At 45.0% G+C, this 18,865-nt stretch overlaps 1 protein-coding gene across 2 annotated transcripts in view; it reads left to right on the top strand.

The window, feature by feature from the left end:
- The window catches only part of LOC135897406 (Na(+)/citrate cotransporter-like), a 111,626-nt gene that overhangs the window by 73,275 nt on the left and 19,486 nt on the right, over positions 1–18,865 (top strand). For both annotated transcript variants that reach the window (XM_070533969.1, XM_065426019.2), the window contains 7 exons: positions 1,949–2,098; positions 7,979–8,094; positions 8,695–8,840; positions 9,732–9,828; positions 14,835–14,963; positions 16,210–16,329; positions 17,008–17,088. In XM_070533969.1, the coding sequence (XP_070390070.1) occupies positions 1,949–2,098; positions 7,979–8,094; positions 8,695–8,840; positions 9,732–9,828; positions 14,835–14,963; positions 16,210–16,329; positions 17,008–17,088 (839 nt within the window). The remainder of the gene's footprint in view (positions 1–1,948; positions 2,099–7,978; positions 8,095–8,694; positions 8,841–9,731; positions 9,829–14,834; positions 14,964–16,209; positions 16,330–17,007; positions 17,089–18,865) is intronic.

The following is an 18,865-nucleotide window of genomic DNA, read 5'->3' as shown; positions in this document are numbered from 1 at the left end:
TGAAGTAAATGAAAAAGCAGCTCGAATGAACCAATTAAGAATGAAAAGAAATTTAATTATCGTGCAAGTCTACAAAATTAATCGAGTCGCACAACTTCACCAGCTCAAAAAGTTTCAGTGTCGTCATGAACGAATATTTTCGCTGAAACGTTCATCCGTGGCGACGTACGTCACATTCAAGTGCCAGCACATGAAGAAACGCAGGTGGCAAGCATGTGGTGTGCAATGCACTGAATGTGACCAAAACATTGATTCTGGCTAGTTGGCCTGCCATACTAGGAACCTCGATAGCGCTTAAAAGACCGGGACATTCGTAAAAGCACCGTGTGTTGTTATGTCTGTCTGTCCCTGTCTTTCCAGAACTATTGAGGTTCCCAGTATACTGGTTAACATCCCTGCCTTTCTTATACCCCCTCTCTCTCTCTCTCTCTCTCTCTCTCGCGTGACATCAGAGCAACAGCGCAATAAAAAAAATTTAATGACCGTGCTGGGTGTGAGGCGACTGAACGTATGTGAAACAAGAAGGGCTTGTGTGCCTATTTTGTGATCCCCCGTGTCTCGTCTTTCATCTTCTCTGATATTCTTTACTGAACGCTGCTACCATAGAAAGGGACAAAAGGCTGTCAGATTTGTGCGGCACCTCGACTTGAAGTCGTCTAAACACATTCAATCGCTGAGGCTTCCCAAGGATCTAATTTTGCTAAATTTGTTAATGGTCTATGATGCGCGAGAACTTAATCAGTGCAGCTAAGAACTTGTGTTGTCCCGCTGGTGAAACTAGCACGGTTGCAATCATACCAAACTTAGTGTCCGTGAAGTTTCACGATATTAAAGCACGCGATAGAAAATGAACTCGAGGTAAGAAGAAGGGCGTTAAAAGAAAAGAAAGGAAAAAAAAAACATCAGTTTAACAGACTGAAATATTCCATAAAACTGCTCGCTGATAAACTTCATTTAACCGAAATGCAAATACATGGGCTTCATGTCAAAGCGGGGACGCTGTAACTGTGGTTCGCAGGGAAGTTTGTTGCTTTCAGCGTAATCTGACAGCAACTATATTATCAAGGCACTCATGCAGGACCTTACAAAGGCATACAGAGCCCACGATGACAACATCCACAGACGCCTACATATGACCGATCGAGACGATAAATTCTTCTTGCTCGTGAAAGTTACGCGAAGCAAATAATAATATTTGAGGTTTTACGTGCCAAAACCACTTTCTGATTATGAGGCACGCCATAGTGGAGGACTCCGGAAATTTTGACCACCTGGGGTTCTTTAACGTGCACCTAAATATAAGCACACGGGTGTTTTCGCATTTCGCCCCATCGAAATGCGGCCGCCGTGGCCGGGATTCGATCCCGCGACCTCGTGCTCAGCAGCCCAACACCATAGCCACTGAGCAACCACGGCGGGTCAGTTACGCGAAGCAAAACGTCATTGCTACACAGGATTCCGCTGCGCGTTGCTTTCACCAATCGCTACGCACACCTCATCGGACGCTGCCGGAGGCCTGAAACGCTGGAACACAACTTGTGCGATTTACCAGCATATATGCTGGAGCGAAGGACGTTGGAAAGTTTTCTAGCTAGCGCTGGCAGTCGACCACTGTCGGAGGACGCTATCCTCGGCCTATGGCCTGACACTGCAACTTCAATGTCGGCCACTAAAGCGCTGTTGAAGTTTCCGCAGGACACGAAGCTAGACAAGCGGTTCTAGTAGGGCCACTGTCTAATATAGATAAGTACTCACCACTTTTCTTACGATCATCACCTATCCCAGTGCTTTCTCTCCCCTTCCCTCTTCCCCAGTGTAGAGTAGCAGACTAGAGTGCACTAGCTCAGGTTGACTTCTCTGTCTTTCCTGTCAATAAATTCTAGCTTATCAGCGCAATAATAACTAATCTTAACTTTATGGATGGTTTATGGATCGCTGTCGTACGCAGCTCGGCTGGTGCGCTTACTGCTTGCTGTTGATGGCTTTCTACTGGTCGGCGGAAGTGATACCGCTGGCGGCCACTTCACTCATGCCGGTCTTCCTGTTCCCGTTCTTGGGTATACTGCCGTCCAGCAAAGTGGCCACCTTTTACCTGAATGTGAGTATACAAAAAGGCACGTGGCACTTGCATGTCCTCTCGTATTCACTACCCACTGCCTTAGCCTAGAAAAAAAATAATTATTTTAATTTCTACCTCTCGGTTATTTGCTTCTGATAACTTAGAGCCATTCTCGATGGAATAAGCAGCTGCCGTTTTAGCTCGACATGAAATCTCAGCTTCCTAGGCGAAGAACTATGCTTTATTTTTGCATGTGATGCTCTGAAAGGTTTAATAGGTCGCTAAATTTAGGAGGAAAAGAATTCCTTGGCAAGACTGACATGGAAATGCGGCCGCCATGGCCGGGATTCGATCCCGCGACCTCGTGCTCAGCAGCCCAACACCATAGCCACTGAGCAACCACGGCTGGTGAAGTCATCAACAGTATGCGGCGTGGTAGTTGGACGATATGCTGCATGCTCTTTGGCAATCCTAGTATAGTCAGAGGTACGAGGGACGAGTCCAACAACGCGGAGTCAGCAGCATGTAGCAGCCTTCTCTTCTCAAAAAAAGTATTCAACCAGAGTGCCGGAATTATACTTGAAGGCTATAGCGCTGTCCCAGCTCGGGAGCTTATTCACGAAGAAAAACGTAAAAAAAAACTTTCTCTGCAGTGAGCCCACGGCTGGTGCACTCTTTGTGTGATTGTCAAGTCACGCCAGATTTTCGTCATGCCTCGTAGGTACAAGCGTATATTCATAACCTTGTCAAGGTCTTGACGCCAAGTGTTTCGCTCGCACGCGTACTCAGAAACTCAGCCAAGCTTGAGCGTTTGCAGGTGACAAACCGTCATAAACAACCGGTTTTACCGGTTCCAACAACGCCCTCCGAGAATGCTGGAGGACGTTTTTTCGTCACGAGCTCTAGTATTTGTTGCTGGTGTTCACTGCTTCTCTGCTGTATTTCCATTATATGATGAAAAATGTCTTGCGCACTGTCATATATTCGGCCTTGTTCACTCGTGCTGGTCGTACATGGTTACGTTGTACCACCAATAGCAAAAGGTCATTCGTGAGCATTTTGAACAAGGGATCAGTGCTCAACCAAAACAACAAACCATCCATCCTCCATGGAAAAAGCTTGCCACGCTCGCGTGCTTGTCGCCGTACGCACAGATTTCAATAGCGTCGAAGAGCATGGCCCTCGGTAAAACGAAGCGGATGAAGTGCACAATACAGGTTCGATTCCTGTCGGTTGTGCCAAATGTGTAATAAAACTGAGATACGTCAGTTTGACAAGGCAGCCATCCTTGTTTATGATGATGATGATGATGCCCTTGATGAGTTTGGCGCATACCCCCTCACGGGGATTGGCCAAGAGTCGGGCAGACTTTGCTTATGTGCTCAGGCAATGAATTTAAAAATCTATAATTTTGTTGCATAAATTGAAGCTGGGACAGTTCAAAACGGTTCACTAGACTATCATTCGATCAGGAGAAAAAATTATGTATGATATAAATGAGACAATAAAGGAGGAATGGAAAGGCTAATACGGTCAACAATGTAATCGGTATGATTCAATAATGAATTTTTCTAAGGAGATGCACACATTTCTGTGTGAATGCCCAAACTCAGACGTTCCGAAAAACAGCAGTACCGGAGTGTTCAATGGGAGGCCGAGCCGTCGCACCGTAATTTCTAATGTCATTGTTCTCCTCTCCCAAACTTTCCTCTTCCTCTCCTTCACAACTTGGGTACTCGCTGGCAATATATTTTTTTCAAAAATGCATTGGGAATTCCATTTGAGCCGACGTTTCTTTTAACGGCTAGTTTCAACATGACCTTCATAATACCATTTCCTTTGATAGTGAGGTTCGATTTAGGTGGTAAAGTGGCACTCTAAAGTGGGCAAAAATTGTTATCGCTTGTAAAAACAGATTTGAAGTCGAATTGAAAGCGTTATAAATTATCGTGGAGTCATTAATTTGTTTGCCCTGTGTTTGAAACGCGTCGCAATTCTCCGATCTTGCCGACACCTAACGCCAGCACTTCTGAGGTGACGTTGAAATAAAGTTAGGCAATGATTTCCTATATGAATTTTGCTTCTCTTGGCCAACCTTATTTTTAGGTCGACAGGACACTTCAATACATATTGTTTATAATGCAGGACATTATAGCAAAGTTTGTTGTTCTTTATTATTTATGACCTGCCGCGGTGCGTTAGAGGTTATGGGGTTGCGGGATCAAATCCTAGCCACGGCGGCTGCATTTCCACGGGGGGCGAAATGCAAAAACGCATTTGTCTCGCGCATTGGGGCCACGTTAAACATTTTCTGTTGGTCAAAATTAATCCGGAGTCTCGCACTACGGCGTGCCTCATAAATCGCATCGCGGTTTTGGCACGCAAAACCCCAAAATTGAATTCAATTTATTGTTTTTAATTTCCTCTCCAATTTCAACGCCTCTCTAGAAACCCACGGTCTTTCCATTTTATTTTCTTTAGGATAGTTGAAACAAAGCGTGCACCGCAGTCGTTTACGATGTCCTTAAAACACCCCCAGAGACGGTGCGTATCATATCAGCTGCGAGAAAAAGCGTTAAAATGGAAAAAAGTTTCCCTAATATTGATACATCATGTGCCCTGCAAAAATTGCGAAACATGGAAATTCTTACGGCTTGGATTCACGATAATATTTGAGACTATGAGTAAAGCAGCATGGTGACTGGAGATTCCAAGTACATCTTCACAGTACTTGTTTGCGCTTATGTTGCCACTAACAAAAAAGAGGTCAAGAACTGACTTAGAACTTCCTTGGACTCGAGTGTAGTTATCAACTAATTGGGATAAGTAGAGCTCAAAGGTAATGATCACGTGCGGTTTTAAGAAGCTGGAGTATTACCGTGATAATGAGACACAGTCGTCCAGTGGATGATGGGTAGATTGAAGTTGCCCGTCATAATCTTCCGATCACCCGCCTTTATATCTAATTGCATGTAGATCCGCCAAATGAGCTACTGGAGATGGAGGCCTGTACATGGCCCCCACAACATATTTCATATTGCTACAGTGCACTTTCCAAAAGATGCATTCTACATTTGGCATGTCCGGCATTCTAAGCACACCAACTCACTTTAATAAAAAAAAAAACAGACACATCATCTCCTTTGTGCCACGGCCTTTTATAAACACGCCGTACCCAGGTTCAACGAACTCACCATCGTAAACTACACCTGTCAAGCAGGTTTCTGTGACAATTGCTACGTCAGGTTTACGTGTCATAAGAATCACTTACACTTTTTTTCACTTATTGGCAATGCTGCGACAGATAAGTTGAGAGTTTTTAGTTCTTCATGTTTGGCCTTTCTGTGTCATTTATTATTTTCCTTGTCGATGCGGTAACGAGAAAATTTATGCGCATTCCAACAGTACGAGCACCGCCAATGCTCAATTGATTGTACATCAGCTTTACCTTCGCACCCCATTCTTTTTCTGCGCTAGCGCTTATCCATAGGTGCCTCCCAATTTCACGTACTCTATTCGAGAAATCTTCAAACACTGAAAGGTCGCTATTTTTTATTTTATAACAGTTATTTAGCACCATTGTTGTTTACCGGTAGTCAAACTATTTTATGATGACAAGACAGGTTTCAATGCCGCTAATCCCGTAATCCCGCTTTCAATCCCGCTAAAGTTATTCCAAAATTCTTCTCAAATACCTCTACTTTCACTTTGCTCTTTGGTGTTTCGGCAGTCTTAGAAGCAGTTTCTTTTATGCCATAGACAATCAAGAGTTTCCGGCTGCTTCTGTTGCAAAATTCGTTCATGTTATTCACTAATGCTGTTAGTTTTCTGTCAAAAGTAAACACGGCTGCTTCCATAGCAAAAGCTTTTCTCGTCCAAGGCCGTTAAGCTGCTTAGCTGTCACTCCATAGCATCGGTTCTTTTCGTTGGGGACGTGACTTGCTCTTCAACATCTGCTTGAGATTATTTAATTTCCTTCATGATAGACGATATGTTGTTCTGGCCATCTAATACTTTCTGTAGACGTTATTTCTCAGTGGGTCTCGGATTCGCTCCAACATCACCACAAGTAAAGAGACACAATTCAAAATGCGATATATATGCAGTGGACTTGGCCCAAGCAGCAAAAAAGGGTTATCACTTCGATATCACTTATCGGGTAGAAGATTGCTAAACAACACCGCCAAGTAGATTGGATTTACTTTAGCACATTGTCTTCTGCGCTGCTGCGATGCCCAGTGCCGAGGTATGGTCCCGTAGCTGGCTTAAAAGGCCAGCCCCATCCACGCGCGCTGACGTCACCGATGTCGCCATGATTACCGTTGCAGTGGCTAAAGTGATGAAGAGATGAACCTAGAGGAAAGTTGCTCTCCACGTGCCTGTGCCGGTCGATTGCAATCGGGAACGAAGCTTCCTCCCAATGAGGCTTGAAGGCTGTCACCATGGCACCATGTCGCTGAGGCAAAACCAGCTTGCCTCAGTAAATGCGTATAGTGTGTGCTCAGCAGCTGTCTGTGTGCGTGTGCGCATTCTCTCTCTCTCTCTCTCTGTGTGTGTGTGTGTGTGTGTGTGTGTGTGTGTGTGCGTGCGTGCGTGCGTGCGTTTGCGTGTCTGTGTGTACGTGTGTGCGTGCGTGCATGTGTGTGTGTGTGTTTGTGTGTGTGTGTTTGTGCGTGCGTGCGTGCGTGCGTGCATGCGTGCGACGTGCTAATTTGTATTGTATGCTTTCAATATTTCTTTCCCCTTCCACCAATGCACTCTACTTCTCTGTAAAGATTGCTTTTTTTCTTTCACAGTTCACTCATTGTAAATGTACAGGCGTGGCCACTGTTAGAGCTAACACGGAGCGAGTGGCCGCGCTTCGCGGAGCGCCACGACGGGCGCCGCGCGAACTATTGCGGCGCAAGCGCAATCAGCGCCAGAGCCGGAGTTAGCTGCCCGTCGTCTTCTACGGTTCCTCCCACTCTGCCGCGGACATAGAAACCTAGATTGCGCGCGCGCTTTGGAGTAAACAAACTCTGTAGCAATGGCGCGTCAACAAGTAGTATTATAAATCAGTTATTGAAGCACGCAGGCATGCTGTACGCCTAAAATTTTTAACTACGCCTTTTACTCCTGAAAGGTCCCTAATGTCACAGAGGGTCGGTTTCAGAATTCGCTAAGTAAGGAACTAAAAACTCACGCAACAAACAAGGCATCTTTATAAAGCTATGCTTCAGATTTATTATATGGTAAACACGCAGAAGCCCAGACCACTTCTGCAGATGAAGCTTAGATGAAGGTCTCCTTCCTTTTCCTCCTTCCTACAGTCTCTTGTACCAGAGCGCATGTGGCGAAGTGGGAGGGACCGCAGCAGACGACGCGCAGCTAACTCCGCCTCTGGCGTTGATTGCGCTTGCGCCGCAATACTTCTCGCGGCGCCCATCCTGGCGCTCCGCAGAGCGCGGCCACCCACTCCGTGTTACCTCTAACAGTGGCCGCGCCTGTACATGAAAAATGAATCAAGTTTGATGGCGTTAACATTGATCAGTGCTAGCAAGTGCTTACTCAAGGGGAAGAGTGCTCTATCTCTGTAATTTTACTCTGTAACCTTCGTTGTTGACATGAGAGAGACATCCGCATCTGATAGCCTCACATGCCTAGTCTTTCGTACTAATCGCGAGGAATAGGGTTACTTGAAAAGAGCCGCCAGGTATGATGAGCTAGCACTTGTAATAAGATGGGTGATAATCTCAATGCAACATATATTTCACTTGTGTGTTAGATATGCTGCATATTATTAGTATTTATTTTATGCTCTTTAAAGATGATAAATAATATCTTGTTCGGACTCCAAAGCTGCTTGTTATGTGAATGTAACATTTTTTTGTTCTTATTCGATCATGATCCTCACCTCTTCGTGCATGCCTCGTCACGCAGGACCTCGGAATGATATTGCTGTGTTCACTAGTCATGGCCGGAGCGGTGGAAACCTGTAATCTGCACAAGAGGATAGCCCTCAGGTCTTTACTCGTCATAGGAACGAGTAATATCAGGTACAAATGGGCCAGAAAGAAAGGCCATGTTATTGTCGCCAAACATATAATTATGGGCGAAAGACGACATCTTTGGTAAACATGAATACCAAAGCCATGTTAAGCAAAGGGCTTAAGATTACCTTCATTTTATATTTCATAGCATTTCTTACCATTGTACTTTAATATCACTATATCACAGTCCAGGCAAAATGGGTTCTCTTGTTTGTTTGGGCTTGGAGGATGAATGGGGAAACATAATCGCTTAAATTTTATTTCATTACACGAAAAGCATGCACTTCATAACAACAGTGAAAACAAAAATTATCCAGCGTAGTACACTTTCGCTACATCTCTTTAAGAACCCCATACTTGAAGTATTGCAAGAAGGACGGCAATGACAGAGAAAATAATTCACGGTTGATGACCACATTCACGAAAACGTCATGACTACATAATTGAAGGTTACCAAACAGGTCACAGCTGTAACCTTTTTCTGCACGTTTACGTACCATGTATGTACATAAGATAGTGATAAATTCTTACTTCTGTAAAAGTGTGCTATCACCATAGTTACTTTGGTTTGTATTTTATGTATTTTGCATTATTCTTTTTTTTCAGACTGCTACTTGGCTTTATGCTAGTCACCATGTCATTATCCATGTGGATTCCGAACACTGCCTCGACGTCCATCATGGCACCCATAGTCATGGCTGTCGTCGACCAGATGAACACCCCGACTAAATCGCCTTCCAAGGACGTAGAAAGCAAGTAGTGTGCCACCAACAATTGTCTTGCTTACGTCACGCTACGCGTGGTCCCCCCTGCTGACCCTAAAAGAAACCGTATAAGTTATTGAGTAAACAAGTGTGGGCTTCCGACTGCAATTAATACCATAAAGCTAGAATAAAACTGTCATGATGGGGAACTACAATTAGTTTGCTGGCTCTTGAGAAAACCGAGAAGGGTGTCACGATGTGTAACAGGCCAACGTGTTCTTTTGCGAGCATTTGAGCAGCATACTGCATACTTCACTTGTTACGTTCGAAGGTGAGCATAGCTAATCGTCCCAACATAAAATAATCTCATATGAACACATGTGGATTCCGCATAAATGCTCATATATTCCCGTACATCACAGGGCGCATGTCTCATATGATGTCTATGCACAGTTAACCAGGCCTTTCAGCGATAAATGGCCCCAATTATCAAATATCGGGGTATCGAAACACGATAATAATCGCAGAAAACACTGCGAATACGAATACACGTCCGAATAACCTCAATACTTCAACACCTTTAAGGAAAACCACGAACCATGACATAGCGTGCCAATTCGCGCGCGTGCTTTAAAGGAGAACCAAGCTAAGGGAGGCTGATGAAAGCGTTATTGTTAGGCAAACTTCTCCATAACTTTTTTTTACATTCACCATCGCTGTTTCTACATGAACGGTGAGCGTCACAAATGTGCCGGCCGAAATGATGCATGTGATTATTTAGCTTCCTAATAGCGAATATATATGAACTGTACCATGCTGTAATTACTGTCGATAGAAAAGCTTGTGTATTTTCCTGGTTGCCACTTTTACCAATTTCCTTCGAACACTGTTGCTTTCTGTCATTGAAGCCTACAATCACGGGTTGCTCGTGTGTCGCAGGTTCTGATCTTGAAACTCTAACCAGTCGACGACAGCCAGTTTACAAAGATGACGAAAAGGCAGGTGGCGAGGATTCTTCGCTGGCTGCTGATTCCGAGTAAGGTTTGACCTAAATTCAAGAATAAAGTTTTGAATTCCTAGTCTGCAGGTATGTACATACGAGTATTTCAATTCGGTGAGCAACAGTTTTGGCTTCATCAATAATCATCTTTCATGCGTCTGAAACAAACGAACTTGAGGAACGCTTTACGTATCAGAGGAGTTGACAGTGCTGAGCTTCCATCAATTACTTTGCGTTCTAGGTATAAATGGGGATAGAAACGTTGCTTATGACCATTCTCTCACAAATGACGACACAAACATCGATGATACCGGATGAAATTCGTGTACTTGCCGTGAAAAAGACTCCAATTAATTACTGTTTTCAATTTCTAGGAGAGCAGACAGTTGCAAAAATAGATCATTTGGATTCCTTTCTTTGGCAAGTGCACGTATTTTCTCCGGTACACCGATTTTTGCGTCGTTCGTTGTGAAAATATGGTCATAAGCAACGCACCTATTTCCAGACAAGTATAGAATGCAAAACACGTCTAAAATGAAAGAAAAAAAGAAAACTTGCCTTCCCACGCCACGATAATGGATGTCCAGCGAAGCTGAAAGGAAACCACCACTGCAACTGCTGAAGGGGTTATGCAATGCCTTATGGCTTTAGAGTAATGGAAGTAATAGTAATTTTGACAGCACGCCGCCGCCCATAGCGGTGCTGCAACAACATTGGAATCAATTGTTAGGCATGTACTTTTATATACTAAAGGCAAGGGACGTCACACCCCACGTCGCAAGCTGCCGTCGCCGCGGCAGCTTGCGAAACAGTAATCTTTACCGTAAAACGTATGCGGGGAGCGCTACGTGCTTCGCATTGCTATCACGAATGCCTTATCACCAATTATGCGGTTTGGATGCTTGTTTTGAACTTGGTTTTTATTGAGGTGTATGCTGCTCTGTATGTTGTATGCGTGAATCCAAAAAATGTGTGCACTGTTCGCTTCACTTTGCTGAGTGCTTGTAGCCTCTGCCTTACGGGAGTATGGGTCATTGATCGTTATAGCTTTCGACATGCTGTTCTGTAAGTGGTATGCGCGATTTCAAAGAATGTAAGCACTGTTCGCTTTACTTTCCCAAGTGCTTGTAGCCGGTGTCTAACGGTACTACGAGTCATTGCATTTTTGCTTGCTTATGTGGGGTTAAGAGTGCTTACGGGGGTATGAGCCATTGATAACGGTAGTGTTCTGTCGGCGGACGTGAAAGAATCCCTGAATCCAAGCCCCCCCCCCCTCCCATATACAGCTTCGCTGTAAAAACTGAAGATCTTTAGATGCCCAAGTTCCGGATTTAGAAGAAGAAAAAAACGTGCCCGTACATAGCTTTAGCCAGTAAACCGCAGGAAGCAGCAGTGGGTAAATATAGCTGGTATTCCTGACGCCACTGTAACAGAACGTGCTTTTAAATGCGTGACTTACTGCTCCAGAAATAAACTCAGTAGTTGCAGTTTAACGTCGAACATTTCAATGACTATGCAGATTACACGTTCTTTCCATAGTGTAGATTTGTGTCATCTGAGGCATTAAAGGTGGGAGCTGCATGTGCCTCGTGGAACACGACGAGTAAATGAAAACTAAATACGTTGCACAAAATTTAATCAATGCTTTTAAAGTACGTTGACAACATAATTAAAAATTAATTGCTCGAAATCTTTGCTGTAAGCAGTATAATTTCTTTTACAATGGAGAGCTGAGTTTGGCGGGTCACTCGGAGTGATACTGTGGCTGTTGCATACCCTCGTCCAACTTCGCTTACGAAGGTACCAAATAAGCAGCAGTTGCTGCGAAAACCAAGCATACCGAATGCAAATTTAGTCAATACAGGGCGCACAACACTTCTAAGTGCGTCATCTAGACCACTGCATCGCTCGAAGACTTGAGCGCCCGAAAGATAGAAGATACTCCGTCAGATAATTATGTCTCATGCAAAGGCTCTGCGGCTAGGCCTGGTGGCTCAGCCTCAGCCGAGTCCCATCCAGATGCACTATAGGGCTTTCTACTAAGGTAGTAAGCGGTATACCAGGACCAACGCTGACGATAAGGACAAACGCCGAAGCCCAAAGACCAGCAGTGGTCGTGGCACCACTCAACAACGAGGAGTCGCCCCAGCTTGAGATGAGTGGACCACCAGAATCTCAACAGTCCATGGACAGTTCTTCGCTGACGAGTGGCAGCACTTTCACTTCGGAGACTGTTTCCCAAGATGCCGAGGAAGAGCTGCCGTATGGAGTGCCATAATTCACTTGTTCGTCTCATCTCAAAAGGCAGATCAGTGGCATTAAAGTCCGGTTACCAGTCGCTACTGCTTGCGAAAAAGGTGGAGGCTAGTCCAATTCAAACCATTACCGCACGTTACCATGCACAATCTCCCGAGCTTTCATTTAAGTTGCCCAAAAGACCGATTATGTGTTTTCACATTACACCTGTTTCCACACAAAAATGATACAATACGAGATAGGCACAAACAAATACGAAAGCTTCGCTGTACATCTTGCATCCTAAATAATTATACTGTACACCTTGCTTTACTTGAGGATACGCGATATTTCACTGATCTCCTTGCATGTCGTAAACCAGTTTCCCGCGGAAATGTATTTACCTTCTCGTCCTAATATTTAGCGTTGTGTAGTATACGGAATCGAGAACGCACAGTTGATTGAACAAGTTACGCAAGCACTCATGTCACCGACCCACTCGATAATTGCCGTGTGCAGAATAGGGGCAAGTAGTACTTGTCTGGTCAAGTTTGGAGGCCCGTCTAACGAGCTGGAAAAAAACATCTTCTACGATGGGCGTATCCGGCAGCCCAAGCGGCACAAACTTCGAGCTGTTTACCTACTGTAATCCCTGCTCTTTACAAGGACATATGTAGTGATACTGCCCAGTGGATCATATTCACCAGTCAGCAGTCACGTCAAAGGGGACACCTCGCTATAAATGCGGCTTATGTAAAACTGGTGAGCATGGTATTGCGTCTGCTCTTTGCCCAACTAAAAGACGTGCGGCCATGTTAATCAGGCGTCGTGGCATAACAGATCAACAAATTGTCACACAAAATTAAGTTTGTGTGTCATAATATGATGATGATAGTCCAATCGGAGAGCGTGATGTATATCCCCGCTCGCGGGAACTCTATTCCAGCATGCTTTAAACAAAAGGAAAGCCACAAGTACACACTTCTTCCACACCAACTGCTAAGTTTCTGGCATTAAATTTTAGTGGCACTGCCGAGAAGTTTGCGCGTGGCATCCAATACGAGAAGTGTGGCGCACCGGTGCCTGTGGCCGCTGAGAATTGTTTCTTGGCTTGCGGCAGACCCAGCGGCGCGTACTCGATGACCCAATCTACCAAGGGGTTGATTGAAGAACAGCACATATCCATTGAATTCATGGCACAGCTCGCTAAAGTGTTGGCGCGAAAGAGGTTCATTGAAAAGTGGCACATACCCAGCGCATTTTCGGAGCAGCTTGATAAAGTGCCACAATCGTGTCCTTGAGGAACACATGTGACGTAGGTTTAATTCGGCTCAACGTCGGAGAAATTTAAAGTATATTTTTCCGTCTTTGTGGATCGGCACATTCCCAGTTGCGCATGCCAATTTACTCAAGTTCACGTCAAAGAAGTTCATTGAAGAGCGGCACAGAATTACTGGCACATACCTTGTGACGCATCTTGGCATCATAGAGGTTCATTGAAGAACAGCATGGACCGAGTGGCATATACGCCGTGCTCCAAGTCGGCATGAAATAGGTTCATGTAACAGTGGTTCATAACCAGTCCCCGATATAAATTGACACATATTTCGGTGTGGAAGAGGTTAGTTGAAGAGTGGCACATCTGAACACAAGGCCACATACTAAGTGACCCATGTTGGTCTAACAGTTGGTTTCGAACCCTGTTTTCGATGGACTACCCATTCAACCATGGACGGCAGAGGGACCCATGTAACCGGGAAAACGGTTTGAGACAGACAGATGGACGGACGGACGGCCAGCTTTGTTCACTTTTCAAGATCACGTGGTCCAACTGAATACCATAGCGAAATGGGTAACCCAACGTGAACGACCACGCGACTTAAAGAAATAGCATGAGTTGGTTGGTGCGGAACTGTAGGATTATTTTCGCAAAAGATCGCTAAAGATACCTAAAGTGTATCAATTGGCGCGCTGGAAGTACACTTGCGTAACAAACAAGCAATTCCTCGGCTGCAAGAAGATGCCTAAACCGAAGGTGCTGTTGCACATTGATGTTTTCTTGGACCCCTGTGTTTTGTACAGGTGACAGCAGGCGCACGGCATGGATCACTCCTATGGATCTTTCTCTGCAAGTAAATAAGGAATATAGAATGGATGTCTATGACATGACCTTGCTTGAGCTCCAGGCCATGCACGGCGACACTGTTGATGCCTCATCATCAGATTTTACAGAAGTGCACATATACACTGTTTCCTTGAATCTCATGAAACAGCTGAAGAAAATCAGCAAAGCAACATCAATTTGCAAAAAGAGACGAAAATTTACAATAACACGCCTTTGCATGGTCCCGTTCCCTGGGCACAAGGGGATAGTTCTGACTTGTTCACTGCAATAGCAGATAGCCAACCACAAAGAAAGAACACACACACACCAACGCATCTTGTGTCAGAATCATTTACGACTTTCCTAGCCCGAAACAATTCCCTCACACTCGACACACACCCACCTTGGTGGCGTAGTGGATTTGACGTTGCGCTGCTAAGCCCGAGGGCACGGGATCGAATCCCGGCCACAGGGGACGAATTTCGGTGTGAGTGAAATGCAATAACGACCTTGTAGTGTGCATTGTGTGTGCGTTAAAGAACCCCGGGTGGTCATACTTAATCCGGAGTCCTCCACTACTGGATGCCTCATAATCATGTCGATGTTTTGACACGTAAAACCTCAGAATTTAATTTTTATTTTAACGTAGTACGTGTTCTTATCGCCCCGCTGGCATTAAACTCAACTTTTATCATGTTTCTAGGGAGGCCTCTCGGCAGAAGATACTCCGCACGACAATGCTTCTTTCTGTGGCATACGCTGCGAATATTGGAGGAACCGGATCTCTCATTGGCACGGGGTCCAACCTTATACTTAAGGGTCTCATGGATGAGTGAGTAACATTTGGAACAGCCCTTCCTTGTTAGAATTGCTCGTGGTGCAAGTAAGAGGAAATGGGAATACTAATGTTTCGTACATTACATTGGTTGTCCTTCACTACGTCCGCGTAGCGGCCATCAAAACTTGTGGTGGCTCCATTGGCAGATATAGAGGCAAACTCCTCAACTAAAGCAATTTTTTTTAGTTGCTCCTCACATCAGAAAGAAAGGGAGTATATATTTTTATCACCTAGTCCGGTGCCTCATAACTCCATGATGGTTTTGACATGTGAAACCAAGGTCTCCTGGACGAACCGAGAGTACAGAGTAGCGTGTCAAGAAGCTCCAAATGGCAGTTCGGCCAAGGCAACAAAGTATTTTCAACAGGGAAGCTTCGAGGAATGTTTCGGAGTAAAAGCAAGGCCATAAGACATCAACGTTATTGAGATAACCACCAGAATATCGGAGCTGCAGTTGCCTCACAGTGACCTAAATGTAATGGACGATACTAAGAGACAAGAAGGCCTGTGCAGCTGGCCAAAGCTTGCTGTCTCTTTGAGAAAGGTTTGGATGCAGTGGGGCGGCTTCAGAGAAGTCCTTCGTCAAACAGAATACCGGCACTATCCGTGAATATGAATATTTTTCTAATAGTTTTCCCATATTGCAAGTCACCAGCTCAGAGCAATCGAGTGATAAATTGGAGCAAAAGCGCCATAAATCTCATGTTTGCGGCCAGAACAGAGAAGTTTCGTAGTGGAGCACGCTACATCACCCAGGCAGCCAGGCATTTCTGGCTAAACGACATTCATTAGCACCTCCAATCAGTTCAGAGAATGCGAATACGCTGCTCTTTTTTGCTATCACTCCATTTGCGCTTTTAATAAAGAGTACTTCATAACCTGTCATGTAATGACTGAAACTCGCTAACTTTGTGTATATTGACTAGGATGTGAAGCTCGTTTTACATGATTCATTCGGTTGCTGTTCATTATTCGAAAGCTATTCAAGATGTTCTCGACATTCGATTTGTGTTTACTCGTTCCTGGCGCTATTCAATTTGTGTTCGATTCCACCGTTTCCACACGTTTCCAACGTTTCCAACGATTCCACACGTTCAGAAATATTCCAGCTGGAGGTGAGTGAATGTATATAAGTGTATAAGTTCGTGAACGTGGTTGCTTGAAGTGAACCACTAAGCTCGCAATGTCAGTCCATACGCTTCGGAAAGCCTAAGATTCGCTCCTATTTATTTTCAATCAGCATTTTTCCAGAATCTACAGACTTGAGCTTTGCAACATGGATGCTTTACAACGTGCCGACCATGCTGATTTGCGTTCTCATCGGGTGGACATACCTCCAATTTTCCGCAAGGACAGCAATGTAAGAAATTCAATTTCAGATGCAGCTCTTGTGTTCTATTCTTAGGATATCATGTGTCGCAGAAAATTATGTGATATTGAAAGTAGCAAGCGCAATAAATAAGTGTTAGTATTCATGGTGCAACATTTAAGGACGAACTAGCTTACCACCTTATTGCTTTTGAAACTGTGACATGTAGCTAGGTTACAGCTTGCAACAATGTAATGCTGAAACAGAGAGACTTAAGTTCTTTTTAATTTTTCAAAGAATGCGATGTTGTCTGGCTTACAAGAAATAAGAATGCACACAATTCACGAGCTTACTGCTATATTAGCCATATAACAATACAGCAGCATTCGGAGTAGCATTCTGTGTTTAAAATACGAATAAGTATACTTGGGGACACGGAACGTTGAAAATATGATAAACTGAGCACAGATATGAAGTAAAACACATGGTTGTGAAAAATCTGCCTGCTGCAGCTACGTTGTGAAACAAACTTGCATTGTTTGAAACTTAACATTGCATTTTCATTGTGAGCGGTGTAAGATTGGTTCAGATATATGGCTAGAAAAATGCTATCGACTACAATAAAAAAATACAGAACAGAGGGTTATTCGTTTGCAGTTTGGCGAATATGTTTTACATCAAGTGAAATTATACTGCAACATACATTTGTGCTTCGGGAATGTGCTGCAGGAGAGGACCTTCCTCAGGTGCATCGGAAGAAAATATTCGTGAGCAGATTTCGAGCAGATACCGGGACCTGGGTCCTATGAGGCAAGTACTAATGTGGCTGCTATTACGGCCAATCCTAGCGCAATGCTATGGACTCTTTATGAGTTTGCTGAGTTCGCAGATAATGTGAAAATTCGCAAATTACACAATTGAAGTTACCACTACTGGCATACTACAACTTCCTTTTTTCAAGTGAACCTAACTAGTGTAGCTCTGAACGAATATTAGATCTGTAGCCGTCGATTAACTTGCAGCCTTTCTGTATACGTTCCTATAGAGCGTTAGTCTGGGCTGACAGAATATACTGTTAAAAGGTTAGCCCGAGATCGTTTTGAAGCGAATTTTTGTTGCGGAGTCGGGCGGGTTTTGATGCTGTGGTCGACTAGGTAATTAAATAGAGCATTTTCTGCATTTCTCGGGTTAGCTGAGAAGTTTCTTCAATGCAAAGCTCTACAACTGGCCTCTGTATCGTTTCTATGTTCTGCCTGGTGGTTGGTGTGCGTAGAGCAGAGTGCGGGCAATGATTAGGAGGTGGCATCGAGACGATGGGATGAAAAATAGCAACGCGCGCTTATTGGTTATCGCCAGCAGTGACGTCATCGGCACAGTGAAGAGAGCTAGCGCGCCGGGGTCTCATTATGCACTAAAGCTCGGTCAGTCACAACGGCAAAATGGACGCAGCAGCTTCCCTTGCACCGATTCCCACACTATATCACTGCGTGGGGTCGCATGTTCTAAAACGAACCTTTCCTTGCCTCTTCGTTCGACTTTTGCACTGCTGCTGTCACTGTCTTGCATGCCGCACCCAGAGGTGGTTGAGTACGCATGGTAGGGCTCTGGGAGAAGAGAAAGGCAGTGTCAGAGGGCATGCCTCGTGTAGGGGGAGCTTCGCCACAATGCCCTCGCCCCGCAAAAAGCATTGCAGAAGCTGCAGCATCTGCTTTCAAGATCATGAGCGACATTCCGGAGAGGGAGTAGAGAGAGGAGGAAGAGAAGCGGTAGATCTTGAATGTGACCCCCTACGATTTTCGGAATTCTGGCAGCCCGCTGGTAGCCAGAGGGCAGTAAACCAGTTCCGGTCCTAATAGGAAGCCACGTCGGCTGGAATCGCAAGAAAACGCGAAGCTGCCTGAAGTTTGCAACATCGAACGTCGGGACAGCTGGCCGCGGGATAAACGCAAACGAGCTACCAGCATGGCAGCGGCCAGCGAGGCCGGAGTGCGGTCGTCGTAGTCGGTCCACTTATGTGTTGCGAGCTTGAAAATATATAGTTGCACTCGAGGATATGATCACTTTCGCGAGATTTCGCGCGACTCGGTCCAGGACGTACAATGGGCACCTCGCATTACAGAGCGCAACAAACGGCCGCCTACGCGTCCGATGTCAAGGCGCGAAATCGTGCGCAAGGATGCATGCCCCAAAGCGATCGCGCGAGGATCGCTGCTCACCGCCATCACGTCGGCCACGGGTGGAATTGATTAGTTGGCGTTTCGTCAACATTTGACAAGACACGAAAAAGCAGGATGTCGGGTACGTCTTGTACGCATAATATTTTATGCCGACATGTTTAAGCTTCCATTTCAGAAAGTTTTTTTGGCAGATGGTTCTTCTCATCTGCCCCTCTACTGAAGGAGCTGGTGATGCGTATGGGTTTCCTTTGTGGCAATTGCTACGAAACGGTGGGTGTCTGATTTGCTCTTTATTAATTACTTCTCTCCACCTTGCTGGTTTCCGCAGGACTACTACGCGAAACACTTGTCTTTGCTTCGCGTTATCGACAAATTCGACTTCGCCCTGCCACCTGCTAGCCGCCTGGTTA

This window comes from Dermacentor albipictus, chromosome 2, assembly GCF_038994185.2.
Source record: "Dermacentor albipictus isolate Rhodes 1998 colony chromosome 2, USDA_Dalb.pri_finalv2, whole genome shotgun sequence".
Taxonomy (NCBI): Eukaryota; Metazoa; Arthropoda; class Arachnida; order Ixodida; family Ixodidae; genus Dermacentor; species Dermacentor albipictus.
Note: the sequence above shows the minus strand (reverse complement) of the source record. Positions and strands in the feature narration are given on the sequence as shown.